The sequence below is a fragment of the Spermophilus citellus genome (genome assembly GCF_964194105.1).
Source record: "Spermophilus citellus genome assembly, chromosome: 6".
NCBI classification, from domain to species: Eukaryota; Metazoa; Chordata; class Mammalia; order Rodentia; family Sciuridae; genus Spermophilus; species Spermophilus citellus.
The window spans coordinates 116,582,268-116,599,387 of record NC_138187.1 but is presented as its reverse complement, the minus strand read 5'-3'; the positions used below and the strand labels follow the sequence as shown (position 1 = coordinate 116,599,387).

At 43.3% G+C, this 17,120-nt stretch overlaps 1 protein-coding gene across 4 annotated transcripts in view; it reads left to right on the top strand.

Moving 5' to 3' along the window:
• Positions 1-10,716: 10,716 nt before the first annotated feature.
• MTARC2 (mitochondrial amidoxime reducing component 2) overlaps positions 10,717-17,120 on the top strand; it is a 43,394-nt gene continuing 36,990 nt past the window's right edge. For 2 of the 4 annotated variants that reach the window (XR_014022648.1, XM_081299144.1), the window contains exons 1-2: positions 10,717-11,047; positions 16,299-16,472. Coding sequence is in view for 2 of the 4 variants with exons in the window: in XM_081299144.1 (XP_081155270.1) it covers positions 10,779-11,047; positions 16,299-16,472 (443 nt within the window). In the remaining 2 variants the exon portion in view is untranslated. The remainder of the gene's footprint in view (positions 11,048-16,298; positions 16,473-17,120) is intronic. The other 2 variants (XR_014022649.1, XM_081299143.1) reach the window with 1 other exon arrangement.

The window sequence follows — 17,120 nt, the reverse complement described above, 5'->3', positions numbered from 1 at the left end:
GGATGGAATCATACAGTGTATGTTATCTTAATGTCTGGATTCTTTAGCTCACTGTTTTTTTTTTTTTAGGATTTTTTTTTTTAAAGAGAGAGTGAGAGAGGAGAGAGAGAGAGAGAATTTTTAATATTTATTTTTTAGTTCTCGGCAGACACAACATCTTAGTTTGTATGTGGTGCTGAGGATCAAACCCGGGCCGCACGCATGCTAGGCGAGCGCGCTACTGCTTGAGCCACATCCCCAGCCCCTAGCTCACTGTTTTTAAGGGTCATTCACTTTGGAGTGGTACAATCATAGTTTTTCATTTTTATCGCTGTACACTAATTTGCTGTGTGAACATACCACAATTTATCCATTCCTCTATGAATGGATATTTGGGTTGTTTTTGGCGGTCACCAACAATGTTACCAAAAACATTCTTGTAAGTATCTCAGTTATCTAGTCCAGAATTCCTGGAAACTTAGTATGCTTTTATAGCAATGATTATTATAGTGCCCCAAACTCTTCTTTCTAGTCACTTTTTCTTTGGGGTCTGGGGATATCACAAAAAGTTTAGCCCAAAGAAACTTAGAAAACTATTGATTTGGGCCACCTAGAAGGCAGGATTGTTTCTGCCTTGTTTACCATTAGATTCCTAGTTCCTACCAGGTACATTTGGTTATCCTCTGAATGGATTCTAGAAGTGGAATCTGTATGATGTTAAACCAAGCTTAAGTAGTAAACTTTTTTCAAGGTTTCTATAGGTAAGACCTATATTTTCTTACTATAATCTTCTCTAACCCACATGACTTTCATACTTCCCACAAATATAACATTATTATAATAGCCCTCAAAACAATTTCAATGGCTATTTTTTTTTTTGGTGGGGGTACCAGAGATTGAACTCAAGGGCAGTTGGCCACTGAGCCACATCCCCAGCCTAATTTTGTATTTTATTTAGAGACAGAGTCTCACTGAGTTGCTTTAGTGCCTCATTTTTCTGAGGCTGGCTTTGAACTTGAGATCCTCCTGCCTCAGCCTCCTAAGCCGCTGAGATTATAGTGTGTGCCATCGTGCCTGGATTCAATGACTGTCTCTGATGAAATGGATAAACAACAGTACTATTTGCATCCAACGAACAATTATTCTGACATAAAAGGGAATGGAAGTTACATGCTACAACATGTTTGCACCTGATAATGTTAAGTGAAAAATAGGAAAAACAAAAAGTCACACATTGCATGATTCATTGATATGAAATGTCCAGGAGAGGCAAATCCATACTGACAAAAAGTGGTTGCTAGGGAATAATGGTAGGAATGAGTGGGACTGCATGGGACAGAGTACTAATAGGTATGGGGTTTCTATTTGTAGTAATGGAAATACTCTGGAACAATATGAAGTGATGGTTGCATAATACAGTGAATGTACTAAAAAACACTGTATTGTGCTCTTTAAAATGATGAATTTTATGTTACGTGAATTGTATCTCAATTTAAGAAATAAAAGGACAGTGCTTATAAAACAAGTGTTAGAGTAGGTCACGTCTATGTCATTATTTTCTGGTTATATTCACTAATGATGTTTTGAGTTAAGGGACATTGTATATTTTCTTCTTGGGAAGGAGTTGGAAAAGGGTGGGCTGGAGGGAAAATATCAATAAGCATTTAATTTATAGGGCATGTTTTGGAAAGGATGACCCCAAGCAAGGATTCTCTTCCCTTCCCAGACAACCATATCCTGCCAAAACCTCCTTCCTTCTCTCTGAGCAGGCACGTGCTGCTGAGATGAAAAGCCAATCTCCCCAGAGCCGCCAAAGAAAACAAACAGCGAAAAAGCAACTGAAGGCTGGGCAAGGAAGCAGGATTCTGCATCCTGGCTGATAACATCTTCAAAATCAAAGTCGCAAAGCATGCTAGGGGTCACTGAAGGAGTTCAGGGGACATCCAGGACAGGTTGGCCAGAGGTGAGAAAGTCCCCAGCCTCAGTGTTTTCAGCCCAAGTCTCTGCAACTTTGGGCCTGATATGAAAGGAATACCAACGCCCTACCCATATACAGGGAAAGACACAGCGAATTCCTTGGGCCATTTATATAACAAATATAAACAGATTTTTTTTTCTGTGCCTGGGGTAGCCCCAGCCCATGGACGAGCACCTTACAAAGGCCACCTTATTAATGGCCTGTTCATTCCTTGCTTCCTTCCTCTAGCACAGATTCCTGGCCCTTTCTCTTTGGGGTCTTTGTTCCTTCTTGTCCCCCTCCTCCAAAAAGGACAGTGTAAGGAAGCCATCAGCGCAGGGAACCTGCCTCTTTTTTGCTGGATGAGGACTCTCAGGAGAGACAGGAACTCTGAGTGTCTGGGGGGACATGAGATGGGACTCCATACCCTACTTCTGACGCAGGATTGCTGTGACGCCCCAGTGACACGCGGTCTGACCCAGCTTTGCAAACTGCAAAGCATCATTCACACGTCCAGAGTGACTGAGGTGTGGCTTTGTTTCTCCTCAGTCTCTTTCAAAATATTTGGCCTATAAATGGCTCTTAGTCCCGTCCCATCGTTGGGTTGGGTCACGTGAAGTTGTTCCTTAGGACTTATTCGCCAGGAAGGAAAGGAGGGTTTCCTCTCCCTTTGCTGGTGGAAGCAGCTCCAAGCACCTCCTTCCCAGTCTTCCATCCAAAACTCTGGTCACAGCGCCCCCTGGTGGGAGCATGGAGCAACTGCCTGGGAAACCCCATTCCAGCCCGGGGGAAACCGGAGAGCCAGCCGGGTCAGGACCAACCTCGGGAGGTGGGGCTGGGTCCACCACGTGGGGGATGAAGCCTAAGTCCTGCAGGCTCCAGTCACGTCCACTGGATTGTTGTCATTGCAGAATATATACTCCATATTGCCAGATATTTTGATTTCTCAAGACAAGCTAGACATTTCCCAATTGAAACAACGGTATTTAAGCCAAATAAAACAAGCCATGGGACAGAGTTTGTGTCGCAAACCCTCAGGAAGCATTGATTTTTTTTTTTTTTTTTTTGTTGCAAACCATCAGGAAACGCTGATAACAGTTCATCCCTACACAGAAAGGAGGAACAACCTTGGTGAGAGAAAATATCAAATACAACATTATAAAAAGCACAGCCATGAACACATTTGACAAGAAGAAAAAGATACTAAGCCTATTCACTTGCACTTGAATTTTCTCATTTATATTTTTTCCTAAATACTGATTTATTTATTTATTTTTTACTTCTTATATTAGCCAGCAGAAATTAGAAAAGGTTTCAGTAAAAAGTATGGGAAGGGAAACTCAAGATATAGAAAACACGATTTCCATTAAGTTAATATTTTTCTTCTACATTAGGAAAAAATCAATTTTGTTAGAGATATATATTTGCTAACTTCCAGAATACCAATGTCTAAGATGGCGTATCTGAACATGTTAGAAATTCACACTCTTGGAAACAGCTTTCAAAGTCTGCACGCTTGCCTTCATCATGCCTGTTAGACTCTTCTACCATTCATTCCCTGTGGATCAGGGAAGCCCACTCTCTTTTCCTCCAAAACATTACAGGGCTTTTCAGAAAGTTGTATAGTTCTTTGATGAATTGCTCTCCCTCTTTTCCATTTTTGAAGCTTCTATACATTCTTCAAAACCTCATTTACATATTACCTACCTCCAGTCTTCAGGCAGAGAAAGTTGCCGAGCTCCAAATCTGTGCTTTCAAAGTCCCAAGCCTAGAGTTCTAATAAAACAGTTATTAAATCGCTTCTGTATAATTATTTGTTTACACATCTTTTGATGTTGGAAATCTACGCAAAGTTGTTAGCTATAAAACTTTGAAAACATCTGGTAGATTGGAAGCTGGTGAGGTATATTTGCTGTTTCGCTAACCTGAAGCCTAGTGACTGCAAGACTCATTATAGCTAACATAATTTAAAAATCTTTTAAAATAAATCTTCCAACTTTTTGAATAAGTAATAGTTTTCATAATTCAAGATTAAAAAGTGTAAATATGTCCAAATGAAAAGTTTCCATCTCTTCCATGTTTCCAGCCACCCAGTTTCTCTTCTTATCAGCAAATAACGTTACTCATTTTTTTTTTTTAATATCCTCTGGATGAAGTCCACATTCCTTTACACAGTGTAATTCTTTCCACCCTCTGTGCTTGTTTACCTTCTCTTTCTTCTCTTTTCTTTTAGCTTTCCCTCTACTTTCTTGCCAGGATTGATTTAGCTTCTCAAAATACTGTCACCCTAGCCTGGCCTTTTTTCCTTTGACAATGTTTCTCACCAATCAGGCCTCCTCTTCTTCGCCCCTGTGCCTGGTGGGCTTCTAAGGCCCTCTGCTCTTCCCCTCCAACTCTTCTCATTTGTGGCTTAATTGCTTGTTTGCTGATGGACAGCCTTAGCAGTCTACTGACTTCTTGAGGTCAGAGATTCTGTCTCCCTCAGTCATATTAAAGATTAAATACTAGTGTCTAGCACATGGCAGGTTTGAATTAACATTGCTCACTCCATGAACATCACCTCTCATACTTGTTCCCCTGGAGTCCTTCTGAGTGAAATCTGGAACTCACTTTTGATGACCAAGTCACTACTTCCTGGATATTCAGACCCCAAACTCCCAACTCTAACACAATCTCAGTGTTCATCTCCTTGTAACAGGAGGGAGTCCCCCAACTAACACACAAGGAACGCCCCTTAAGCTGGTTTAGGCTCCCTGTTCAAATTCCCACTGGGAGGAAATGAAAATATTGTGAGCATGTAAAGATGTTTCTCACTGGAAGAATAAAATGGCATGGATGTTTTAATCATCTGCTTCTGAGCCCAAGCAACTGTTGACACAGCAAAATTAGCCTTTCTACAGTAAAAGGCTAAAAACAGACTTTGAACTGTGACGAAATTTCCTTGACCAGTCCTAAATGGGGACTTTACAGAAACATCCAGCTCCCCCAGGTGATCCATGCACAACCCCTCCCCCACAGGGCAACTTCCAACTTTCGTTCAAACCTCAATCCCTACCTTACTGAATGTCAAATTACTTTGAAATTTCAAGTTAAAAAATCTACTTCAACTTTGTTTGTTTGTTTGTTTTGGTACTGGGGATCGAACCCAGGCCTTGTGCATGCTAAACACATGGTCTACCACTTTTAAACCCACTTTATATCTTCCTTCCTTCCTGGTTCAAGGTACATAAAAATTGATTTTCTCTACTGAGGAATATGTAACCACAGATATTCTGCTTTAGTACTTGACTTGAGTCCAAAACAATCCACTGCTTGATTTTATTCTGGATTTTTTTTCCAAATTCTTTCTCACCAACAGAATCACAATCTTACAGATATTTAAATGTGCTCTTCTTTATCTATGTAATCTATGCATGTGTCTCACTCGCTTTTACTGTCTTAATGTCATTCTATGACAACAAAGATTCAAATTGGGCATGACACCCCTGCTCCAAACTCAAAGAAAAAGGGATGAAGTTGGTTTCTGGGAGATGATGTTACCTAAGTCTGGAAACTCACCTGAGATGAGCATTAGAACAGAGTCATCATGAGGGAGCAAGCATGACCCCTCTCCTTCCTGCCAACTGTCTAGAGGAAAAAACACTATGAATATCTGATCAATGAAGAAGTATCAGAATTAAATGAAATAAAGTACATTTTATACCTACATGTCTGTTTGCAAATATATTAGAAATTGCAATGTTCTTCTGCAAGGCTGATAATGCTGCTTTTTAATACCATTAAGATTGAAACCAACTAGTATCCCATTGATTGCACCTGCTATAAGAAAAATTTTAGATAAACTAAATTTAAATAAGAGCTTTTTTGAGCAAAGAACCATTCATGAACCAGGCAACACTCAGTAGCAGAAGAGGTTCAGAGAGCTCAGCTCTGCTACCTGGGCAGTATTTATAAACAGAATAGGTATTTATCCAAAGAACTTCTAGACCCAGCCTGGAAGGTTTATTCTATAATCTTGGCTGAGGAAGGGTAAGTCTGAAGCCATTGGTAGCAGGAAAGGTTTCAACTATCAGAGAAAAAAGTTGTGGAAGTTGGGAATTGAGGTGTGATAGTATTACAGTGATAGGGTTTGGGGACAAGGGGTCATGTTGTAATGACATTTATGTAGTGTTATGCTGTAATAGTACCTAGATGCAAGGTGAGGAGGAGTCTTCTAATGTTCCATCTCCTAGGAACAGTCTGGGAGAAGTCAAAGGCTAAAGCTGGTGTGGATCAGGTAATGTGTTCCAGGGCATAGGCCAAATAAAACGGTAACCTGTCATCCATCATTGATTTCTCACTAGTAGTGAAGACTTGGAAAACAAGGGTTCTACCTCTACTATTAATTGATAAAATAAACTAGCCTTTCAACCATGGTAGTCAGAGAATGCCCACTTTCTCACTCTGAAGCATTAAATGCTAAGAGTATAGGTTTACTGCAAATGGTATACTGTGAGGACCCAGCAGGCGTTCACAGTGGTCATCACTGGGTACCCAGCTCTACCCAGTTTCAGCACTTGCTGGGCCATTGGCGGTCCTCTCAGGAGTCGAGTCAGACACCCACCCTTGTGGGAACGTGGGAGCCAGAACATATGCTTATAAATATTTAAGTGCTTCTGATCCTGAATTTAATTCAGTTAACCAGGAAAAATTGTAACCATTTCCTTGAAAGGGTAAAGCTGGTTTGTCTATTTCTGATTATGAACACTAAGTAGCTAACATGTCTGGACCATGTGTTTAAAAATTTATAGATAGGTGAGGGCTTGATCCCTATGGTAATGGTTGAGGACGTAACATTTTAGCCTACGCTGATGCAAATCCTTTTTTGTTGTTTAATATCTTTACTTTGTTTATTTGTTTTTATTTATTTTTTAGTTTAGTTGGACACAAAACCTTTATTTTATGTATTTATTTTTATATGGTGCTGAGGATCGAACCCAGGGCTTCACACATGCAAGGCAAGTGCTCTACCTCTAAGCCACAACCCCAGCCCCTGTTTATTTGTTTTTTTATGTAGTAGTGCTTCGGATCAGACTCGGTGCCTCTCAGGTGTGAGGCAAGCACTCTGCCACTGAGCCACAACCTCAGCCCCTGATGCAAATCTTTGTATATGAGTTTAAGGTTGATTATCATCACAGCCTGATAATCTATTTGTTTATCTCTCCAGGACAGATAGACTACTGAGTGGCCTTAATTAATACACCTGATGAGGTCTCTTCTGTCTGGGCAAGGATAATATTTGCTTTTTAGGATTCTTTCTTCTTCTTTTTTTTTTTTTTGGGGTTGGTACTCTAATAATAAAGTTTTATTTGGATACAGTTGTGGTTCTAGGTATATAACAATGGCTTATTTATTCACTAGAAAGAGTCTTTCTTTTTAAGCAGAGGTTGCCAAAATGTTACAAAGTAGAGGAAAAATACTAGAAGACTCTGAAATACATATGATAAAAAAGTAATTTTCTTTCTTTTTGCTTTATCTTTTGGTGTTGAGAATTGAATTCAGGGACACTTTATCTCTGAGCTACATTTCCAATTCTTTTTATTTTTCATTTTCAGATAGGGACTTGCTAAGTTGCTGAGGCTGGCCTCGAAGTTGTGATCCTTCTGCCTAAGCCTGTTGAGTAGTTGTGAGCACAGGCATGCACCACTATTGTTTAGCTTAAAAGGATAATTCTTTTCTTTTACAGAGGGCTATAAAGATATAATCAACAAGAAAAAGATAAGTTAATCATTGAAAACAAAAGGAAAGCTGGGTTACAGAGGCACAAACCTGTAATCCCAGCTACTGGATAGGCTGAGGCAGGAGGATTGCAAATTTAAGGCCAGCGTGAGCAACTTAGTAAGATCGTGTCTCAAAATATATTTTACAAAAGTGCTAGAGATGTAGCTCATGGGAGAGCCCTTGCTTAGCATGTGTGGACTCCTGATTTGATCCCCAGTGCTGAAACAAACAAACAAACAAATAAATAAATGCAAACAAGTGAATAGGTAACTAGTCAATGGATCCTCAACTTTTTCAAGTGATGAGGCTAGGTCTGTAAATTGTACACATTATGATAAGGAATTTCCTTACTCCCCTGAAATCATCCCTAACCCCAACATTGTAGAATGAGACCAGAGCTGGCTAGGTGATGGGTATGAGTGGGTGAGAACAGGTGAAACTTCGTACTACCATGGCAAAGTCCCTCACTTGGTTGGCTGTGGAACCCAATACCAGCAAGGATTTAGGAAATACAGTATTAGAGTGAATATCTTAGAGATATATCCCCATCATGTTACAGACAAGGGAGGTAGAAGCCCAGAAAGTTCCAGTCCAGATAGCCTTTTTCCCCTGGATGTTTCATAAATACCTGAAATCAACGACAAGGAACCATTGTCTTTCTCCCCAGACCATATTATCCTCTTGAGTTTTTTATCTCAGAGAATGTATGGCACCCCCACCTCCAAATCCAGACTTCGATGCCAGAGAGCTGGAGTTACCTGGGGCTCCTTCCTCACCACCTCTTGCTTATTCTGTCTGCTATCTTCCCTAGCCACAAATCCATCTCCGTCCTTCTTGTTATCTACTTCAGCAGAAATTAGGGCATTTGTGCCTCATCTAATCAGTCATTCCTTCTTTGGTCTCATTCCTTGCTTCCTGGATCAGTCAGAGTAACCATTCTAACATCCATCTGAACATATTTACTGCTGTCCAAATCCCTAGGTGTCCCCCACTCACCCATCCTGCCTCAATTCCTGCCACAGGCCCATGAACTGGAACATTCTAATAAAGTTGAATTGCTGGTAGTTTTCCAGATATGCCACACTCTCTCTCATTCCTTCAATTTCTTTAAGTTATCACATGTGCTCCTCCTACTATACAGAGTTTCCTCCTGTGTCCCCCCTTCATGTTCAAGTCTCAAGTTAAAAGCTTCATCCTCTGAAAAGAGTGCTGTCCAAAGATTTAGCTTCTCTCTGTCTCACTTCCCCTATGTCTTGACCATGCATTGTCTTCAACATTATCCTCTAGACGTGCCATCAGTCTTTTGGGGGCTCTGTGAACTCCTGGGTGGAGAGTCAGCTTCATTTAAAGTTTAAGTCTTAGGATACTGATTGCTAATGAGACAATGACTTTACAGGCACACAGCTCTAACAGCCGACTTGTGGGTAAGGGTGTCTCTAGCTTTCCTCAAGTCTGGAGGGCCAGAGAAGATCAGATAAAAGTGCACATACACCTTATTTATAACACTATTCTTAAAAACAAATCTGAAAGTCTTAGCTGTAGAGCATGATGAGAGTGTGTGGGGACTAAAGAGCTGAATTCTCTGGCCTGGGATTTCAAACAGGGAGGTTTTTTTGTTTTGTTTTGTTTTGGTTTCTGTTTGTTTTTTTGGGGGGTGGAGGGTGTAAGGGAAGCACAGGCCCAGTTCACTTTTCACACACACACACACACACACACACACACACACACATACAACAAAAACAAAAACAAAACAAACAAACAAAAAAACAAACAAAAAAACACAGCCTAAGAGATGGTAACTCCTCTGTTTCTGTCTCCCTCCCTGAATCTTCTCCCACACCTTCTGGGTTCTTCTCCAGAGGGTGATGTGTCTGGACTTGTGAGGAGCCCATAGGTGGCTTCTTTAAGTTCACCTAGAACTTAAGGGACCATCTTTTGAAAAATAAACCAGGGACCTCAAACCTTAAGTTATGCAAGAAAATCCACCATTAGCCTAGCAGCTTGCTCAAATGGAGCTTTTAAAGATAAACAAAGCTGGGTATTCTTTAAAGCATGAAAACAGACTTTACTCATCTATGACCCTAGGAAAGAGCTGAGCCCCATTCTGATTTGGGCAGAGGTGACTGGATGAATGAAGGGAAAATGAGGGAGTGAGTGTGGGGGTTGGGTGGCCAGTGGAAGTACAAGCAGAAAACTGTCAAGGGATGGTCAGTATAATTATAGTGGACCAGCCATGTCTGTTAGCTGGCAGTTAATGAGGTTTAGGTTCTGTCCTTCCCACAGAGACTAGAACAACCAGGCCCTATCCTCCCTGGTGATTACATTTTAAAGCCATTCCTTTAAGCCGTTCCCAGGAAGGGTGAGGGAGGTGGGGCCTTGTCCTGTCTGGAAGTCGTTACATAATCATCAGAGAGAATGGAAGAACACACACACTCAAAGCACCCAGGGAAGGATAGAAAGGGGGTCAGGGACCCACAGTAAGGTGTTGTCCAGAACAAAGTAAATTTTTGCAGCCTTGAGCTTTCTTAGGCAGACATTTTAATTGGTGTGTGTGTGTGTGTGTGTGTGTGTGCGCGCGCGCGCGCGCGCGCTGCTAGAAGTCTTGCCAGAGTTTGCTCCAGTCGACAAGCAGTGGTTATTTGCTGAAAGTTCTGCAGTTCTCACAGCGACCGGGCAGGAAAGGGGTTTTTCCCCAAATGTGTTAAAATCTTCCATTCTTCAACCCGCCTTTTGGATCAACTACAGCGCTCTCCCAGTAGAGGCAACTGGCTGAAAGGTGACATTGCGTGACTGACGCCTTGGAGCGGACAAAGGGTGGGAAGTAAAGCGAAAGTGACCAATCCAGGGAAACTGGGCGGATCCATCGATGGCTTTGGGAGCCGCGCCACCCAGAGACGCCCGGGGGGCCCCCAGTCGCTCTGCCTCGCTGCGCGGCTGCCGCGTCATCCTCCGCGTCGGGTCCAGGAGTTTGACTGGCCCGTGGTTGAGCCATCTTTGGCTCCTCCCCACCCTCCCTGAGTCTTAAACCCCTCCTCGCCCTTCCAGGCCCAATCACCCAGGCCTGTGCCCGCCACCGCAGATCATGGGCGCCGCAGGCTCGACGCTGGCCCGTCTCGGCCTCCCCGCGCAGACCCGGCCCTCGTGGCTCGGGGTCGCAGCCCTGAGTCTGGCCGCGGTGGCGCTGGGGACCGTCGCTTGGCGTCACGCACGACCCAGGCGGCGCCGGCGGCTGCAGCAGGTGGGCACCGTGGCCCAGATCACGATCTACCCGATCAAGTCCTGCAAGGGGGTGCAGGTGAACGAGGCGGAGTGCACCACCATGGGGCTGCGCTGTGGCAACCTGCGAGACAGGTACCCCGAGTCCCTGCGCTGCACCTTACCGGGACCCCGGGAAGGTGGAGGGAGGTGGGGCCTTGTGCTGTCCAGAAGCATAACAAATGTTGTGGCTTTGCCCCTTGGTCAAGTGCAAAGCTCATACGAACAGCTGGCAGAGTGAAGAAAGGCTTATCACTTGCTGAAGGTAAAAAGAGCACGTGTTCTCTGCAGGACACAGAAAGCAAGGGCCTTTTATTGGGGGAAAGGCATACATATTGGTGTAGGAAGAACTCATCACGTGTTCTGGCGGGCAGGGTCCGGAGCAAGCTTAGTAGTAGATCATGCTTTGCAACAGCAGTGGGGAACGCCTCCGGGGCGGAGAATTTAGTGTTACAGAGAGCAAAGTTTAAGAGTAAACTTTTTATTCTAAAAAGACTGAGTCAGAGTGACTCTATGATTGCTATTAAAGTACCTGCCTAGGGGCTAATAGGAGGAGAACTGGGGTGTGCCACTTGATTTAAGAATAGAGAGCTACCACCCGAATTTCCCTGTCTGTTGAACCTTTGATCTTTAGCTGGAAACTTTTGCCTGACTCAGTTTTGGTAAAGTGGATAGGGCAAGTTCCTGCCTCTTGGGAGGAGAGAATGAGAGGTTGCACCTTTCCTCTGGAGCAGTAGGACTCTGACCTGGTGATTTTTTTGCTAGCTGTAAAGTTTGTGACTGCCCCCCTCCCCCATTGAAGATTAAACCCAGACCTTTATATTTTTTTATTCTGAGACAGGGTCTCACTAAATTGCCCAGGTTGGCCTTGAACTTGTGATCCTCCCCACTCAGCCTTCTGAGTAGCTGGGATTACAGATGGTGTCACTGTGTCCCACAAGGTTTGTGATTCTATCTGTGAGGACCATAGCAGAAAAACAAAATGCTGTTGACACTAAATAGGAATAAAACAGAACTGAGTGTTGATCCAGGACACTGGTGTGGGCCTTTTTGGGGCTTGTTACTCCCATTTCCGTTCTCTGGATCATGTTTGGGAGGCTTGAGGTTTTAATGAGTAATCAGTAGAATGGAATCTTCTGCTGGGGAGAGGAGGTAGCTGGTGGTACTGTGAGTGGCAGGTATGAAGTTAGCCTCAGGTGTATACTTGCTGCTAATGTATAAACCAAGAAATCATAAATGAGGTTAAAATAAAAACAGTTTTATGGGAATGTAGAGTAGATGTGCACATTGGAAACAGGCTTAGCGAGACTAGACTAGCATTCCACTGAAGGAAAGTGGGCTTGGGTCTTCATCAAGTCCAGTGATTAAAAGCCGAGGCAGATAAGAGTGGTTGTAAGTTTGGTAAGTTCACTGAAAGGTCCAGGTAAGGAGGCAAAATTGGTGGCCAGGGTATTTCCTGACATGATATCCATGTAGCAATTTACCCCTGTTAGTAAATGTCTGAGACTTAGAAAAGGATTTTTGCTTCCCTTTTGCCCAATCTACAGCCATTTTGATTTTTATGTTACCAAAGGGAATAGCAGTGTGTCCTCTTCTCCCAGAGGAAGAGACAGAGTGGTGAAAACTTTGGACAAATTCCCTACCTACATAGGGAATGCGTGATGCATAGAATTTAATTTTTAGGATGAAGATAACTGGATTGGTTTAGCCATGGTCCTGTGTCTGTGGAGGTGGGGAGCGTTGCAAATAGATAATTCAAGGAACTTTCTAGCAGAGGGCCATCTGTTGCCCTAGTTTCATGCCAGGACACATGTATGCACTGTTCTTTGAGGACTGCTATTCTTTAAAGAAATGTAGAAAACTTCAACTTTCTTAGAGAAGTGTTGTGTGTACACACCACCTAACTCAAGGGCAATATTCTGTTCCCTACTCTCATCCCAGATTTCTAATACCGGAGATATTTTTTTCAAACTACCCTTTCCTGAGATTCCCATCCCAGTCTAAATGAATGAGAGTTGCCAAGGGTGATGTCAGTTTGTGTGGAGAGTTTCTACCAGGTGATTCTGACACTGTGAAGGATCTTATCTGGGGCTATTAAGAGCGAGAAAATGCTTAAAGCTTATTCAAGTATGAAGGATTAGAAAAGTCTGCCTATTGCTAGAGAGACTTCAGGCACAGTGGTACTGGGCATCCTCCAACAAACTGGGAGAAGTAGAATCTCGTAATGCGTATCCAAAAAAAAAAAAAAAAAAAAAAGGGCATGTGCTGCTTTCTTCCCCACTCGAGACACTGAGGTTATTTCAGAGATTTCCAGTTCTTGTTTGTGCTTCCTCTGACTATCAGAATTCCTGTCATTTTCCTATTGACACTGCTTTGCAGTATCTGTTGCTACCATGAGAAGAAAGTATGTGTCCTTTGTTTATGCTTCTGTCCTTGGCTTCTGCTTCTGTGGGCATCCTAAAAGAAGTAGAACTGGGTTCATTTTCACTTGTTTTGAGCAATACATTCTTGAGCAGGGGTGGGGTGAAGATTGAGGTGGAGAGCAGGGCTATGATATATAATGCAATAGATGCTGAGCTAAATTCAGTCCCGTAGATTAGCTGATTTAAACGTCAACATTCTTATGGGCTTGATATCACTATCCCCATCCTGCAAAGAAGGAACCAGTGTCTGAAGGATGAGTATCTCACCCCAGATCATAAACCCAATATGTGCTAGAGGGATTTGAACTCAGATTAGTGTGAGTACAGCATTCATGCTCTTTCTGTGAAACCAGTGTGGTAGGTAGAAGTGTCAGGATTTCACAGAGGATCAGAAAACCTTGGACAAAGTTATTTAACCTCTGAGCTTCCATTTTCTCATTTGGAAAAAAAAAAAAATTAAAAAGTTGAACTTGTTGTTCTGACCACGCCCTTTATTTATCAAAGGGCAATTGATATTCAAAGCAGGCTTTCCAGAAAGAACTCTGCTCAATGGCTGCTGTTCTCTGGACTTGAGAATAAGGTAACACAACTACAGACATACCTAGAATGCAGGCCTCCTTTATTTAATTCCAGTCTGCACCTTGTGTTTTAGGAACTGTTTGAAGCTAAGATTTTCCTCTAAGTGCTCTCTGCTGCAAACTGCTAGAAGAATTTTGTTCAAAGCTCTTGGAATATTGTGCTTGAACCTGGCAGCCACCCTGAGCTTTGAGGTGTTTAAAGCTACCCAGCTGAATGCTAGCTTTGTGATGCTGGGAGGGCCTGGCCCCGTTCCCTGACCTTGTAAATCCCCATTCATGTGTGAATTGATCACTTATCTCTGTTCCTGTTTTCTTCCTCTCTGTCCTTCCAGCTCCCCAGACCAGTTTGTAGCTTGGGAAACCGTTGGTTACTCAAGACACTGTTGCTCTTTTGGGAAATCTGAGCTCTGGGCTTTTACACTCATCCCCCTACCACATGTTGTTGATTTACCCTTAAAATTAAGGTGCTGACTTTTAGTATTACCAACTAGGTTTGAATAACTCGGTCATAAAACCCACCCTCCAGTCTTACCCTTTCTTTCAGATCTGGCAGAACAGAGCTAATTATTCATTCACTGGGTATCATTTGTCTGTAGGAAGTGAAGGATATCATTACTCAGGTGACAGGGTGATGAGGTGGTGGGGGAATTTTACAGATGGCAAGCTTTTACCTTTTATCCTTGTCTCTGTCTTCCCCAATGTTGAACTCACTGAAAGTTGCCACTTGCCTTTGTAACTGTAGTTAAAAACCTCTAGCTACGACTTCCCACTGTTAATTCCAGAAATTGACTCCCATGTTATTATACAACAGGCTGGAGCTAAGGGTGGGGTCGTGAGACACTGTGAAGGTCTAAGGTTGTAAGGGTTAGATGGGAGATGAAAAGACCCAGGGAGGAACTGACTGTCAGAAATGATGTGTAGACAGATGTCATTCCTGTTTAGACACCTGTCTGGTTGTGTGTAGATCTCAGAGATAGTCTTATCTGGGTATGGGGCATGTTGGAAGCCATGGTATAGGCTTTGGGGAGTTTAACCAAAGCAGAGTGTCTTAGTCCATTTTCTATTGCTAAAACAAAATATCTGAGATTGGGCAGTTTATAGATAATGAAGGTTTATTTTGGTTCTAGAGGCTGGGAAATCCAGGAGCATGGTGCTGGCATCTGGTGAGGGCTTCTTGCTGCATCATAACATGGCAGAAGGGATCACATGCATGCCAGAAAGAGCTCACTTTTAGAGAAAAACTACTCCCTTGATAACCCATTAGTCTATGAATGGATTCATTCAATTATTTTCCAAAGGTCTCACCTCCGAATACCATTACCACAGGAATTTGAGGATTAAGTTTCCAACACATGAAAATCTGAGGAACACATTTAAACCACAGCACAGGGTGATCCAGGTCTCTGCACCTATGGATAAGACTGGAAATAGGGAATGGGGTCAGCCCCAAGGGAAGGACTATGAGTTAGGCAGGGATTCCCTGAGTTACAGAACCCACTCCAGGTCTGAGCAGATCAGAGAACCCTGGAAACCAAAGACATCTAGAAAGAAAGGTGACCTCCTCAGAAGGGTGGGACTTGCTGCCCAGTATCACCAGATCTTGAGAAGAGAGTAGGCAAGACAATTTCTAGTGTGCCTTTCCACTGCCATACTCTCATATCATCATGCATGCCAGTTGGTGGTGGTGGGAGGGCATGGGCTACTGCCATTGTCTGCTGGCTTCATTAAAGGGACAGTTTAGTTGAAACCTGGAAGGACTGTGCTGATAGGGAGGTTCCTGATGTAAGACTGGAAAGGGCAGGGACAGAGCCCCCCGTGTGTGCTGACGTGGGAGTCCCCATAGAGTAACCTCAGACAGTCCCATTTGGCTCCAGTCATATTTTGGAATATTGTGGGGGAGGGAGCTGCCCCTCATTCTGGAGGAAAGGAGCTGTCCTTCCATCCTGCTCACACCTGGAAAGCCTCTTGCTTTCATTTGCTTCCCACTCATCCATGCCCACAGAGTTCCTCACCTGCACCACTTCTCTGCAGATAGTGATTTTGAAATTTTTTTTTCCCCTGGGAGTGATCATTCATGGGGTGCAATCCAAATCTAGCTATCCTGTAGATAAAGGTATCCCCGACTGGGCGGCTTGGGCTCGCCCCCAGATAAGCAACCAGCTCCTTTTGGGGACAGCAATGTTTAGACCCAAAGAATTTGGACCTAGCGAATAATTGTCTAGGAAATATTTGTTGGATCCCCAGTCAGGAAAGATGGAGGGTTTTGAGGGGCTAAAAAGCTAAAGGAAAACTCTTGAGAGGGTGGACGGGAGTTTTCTGAGTGTGTTCTCATTTGCTTCTCTGAAGGTTTTGGCTGGTGATTAAGGAAGATGGACACATGATCACTGCCCGGCAGGAGCCTCGTCTTGTGCTGGTCTCCATCACTTATGAGAACAACAGCCTGATCCTCAAGGCTCCCGACATGGAACAGCTGGTTTTGCCCCTCAAGCAGCCTTCTTCAAACCCGCTCCATGACTGCAGGTGACTCCTTGGGGACATCTGGGTACTGCAACAGACCTGATTTTTCTTGAGTCTCCTGCTTGTGTTGGCTAGTTTGTACAGTAGATGATGGAATTAGCAAAGGAAATGTTTAATAAGAGAAGCGTATTCTGGCTTGGGAGCAGGAAATGCTCAAGTGCCAGTAGGCACTGCAAAGTATTATTTTAAGGGTACCCAGGACTAGTTTTAATTGGGTGTATCCAGACACACAGACACAAAAGTGACCATCACAAAGAAAGAAACTGCTTATGCTAATGGATCTGTGGAGAAGGTGCAGTCTACCACAAGGGCCATATACAAAACCACCAGGGTTGATCAGGGGGCAGATGGAGCAAGGGGTAAATACTAGCAAGAGCCTTTATTGTAGTTTCTGCAAGGCAGGGTTTGCAGGCTTAGGATTTGCCGGTTTGAACAATTTCAGCAGGCTCTGGGATACAGAAGTTGTTTCTAGAGTATCTGGTACTTGCCCCTGGGGCAATTAGAGCAGGGCAATAGTGGCCTAAGGATAAGAACTCAATACAGGAGGTGGTTGAGGTATAGGCCCTGGGTAGGTTTGGCATTCATATAAAAGTCATGTTTGCAGGCTGTGTTAGTCTGCTTTTTGTAGTGCTGGCCAAAATACATGTCAAG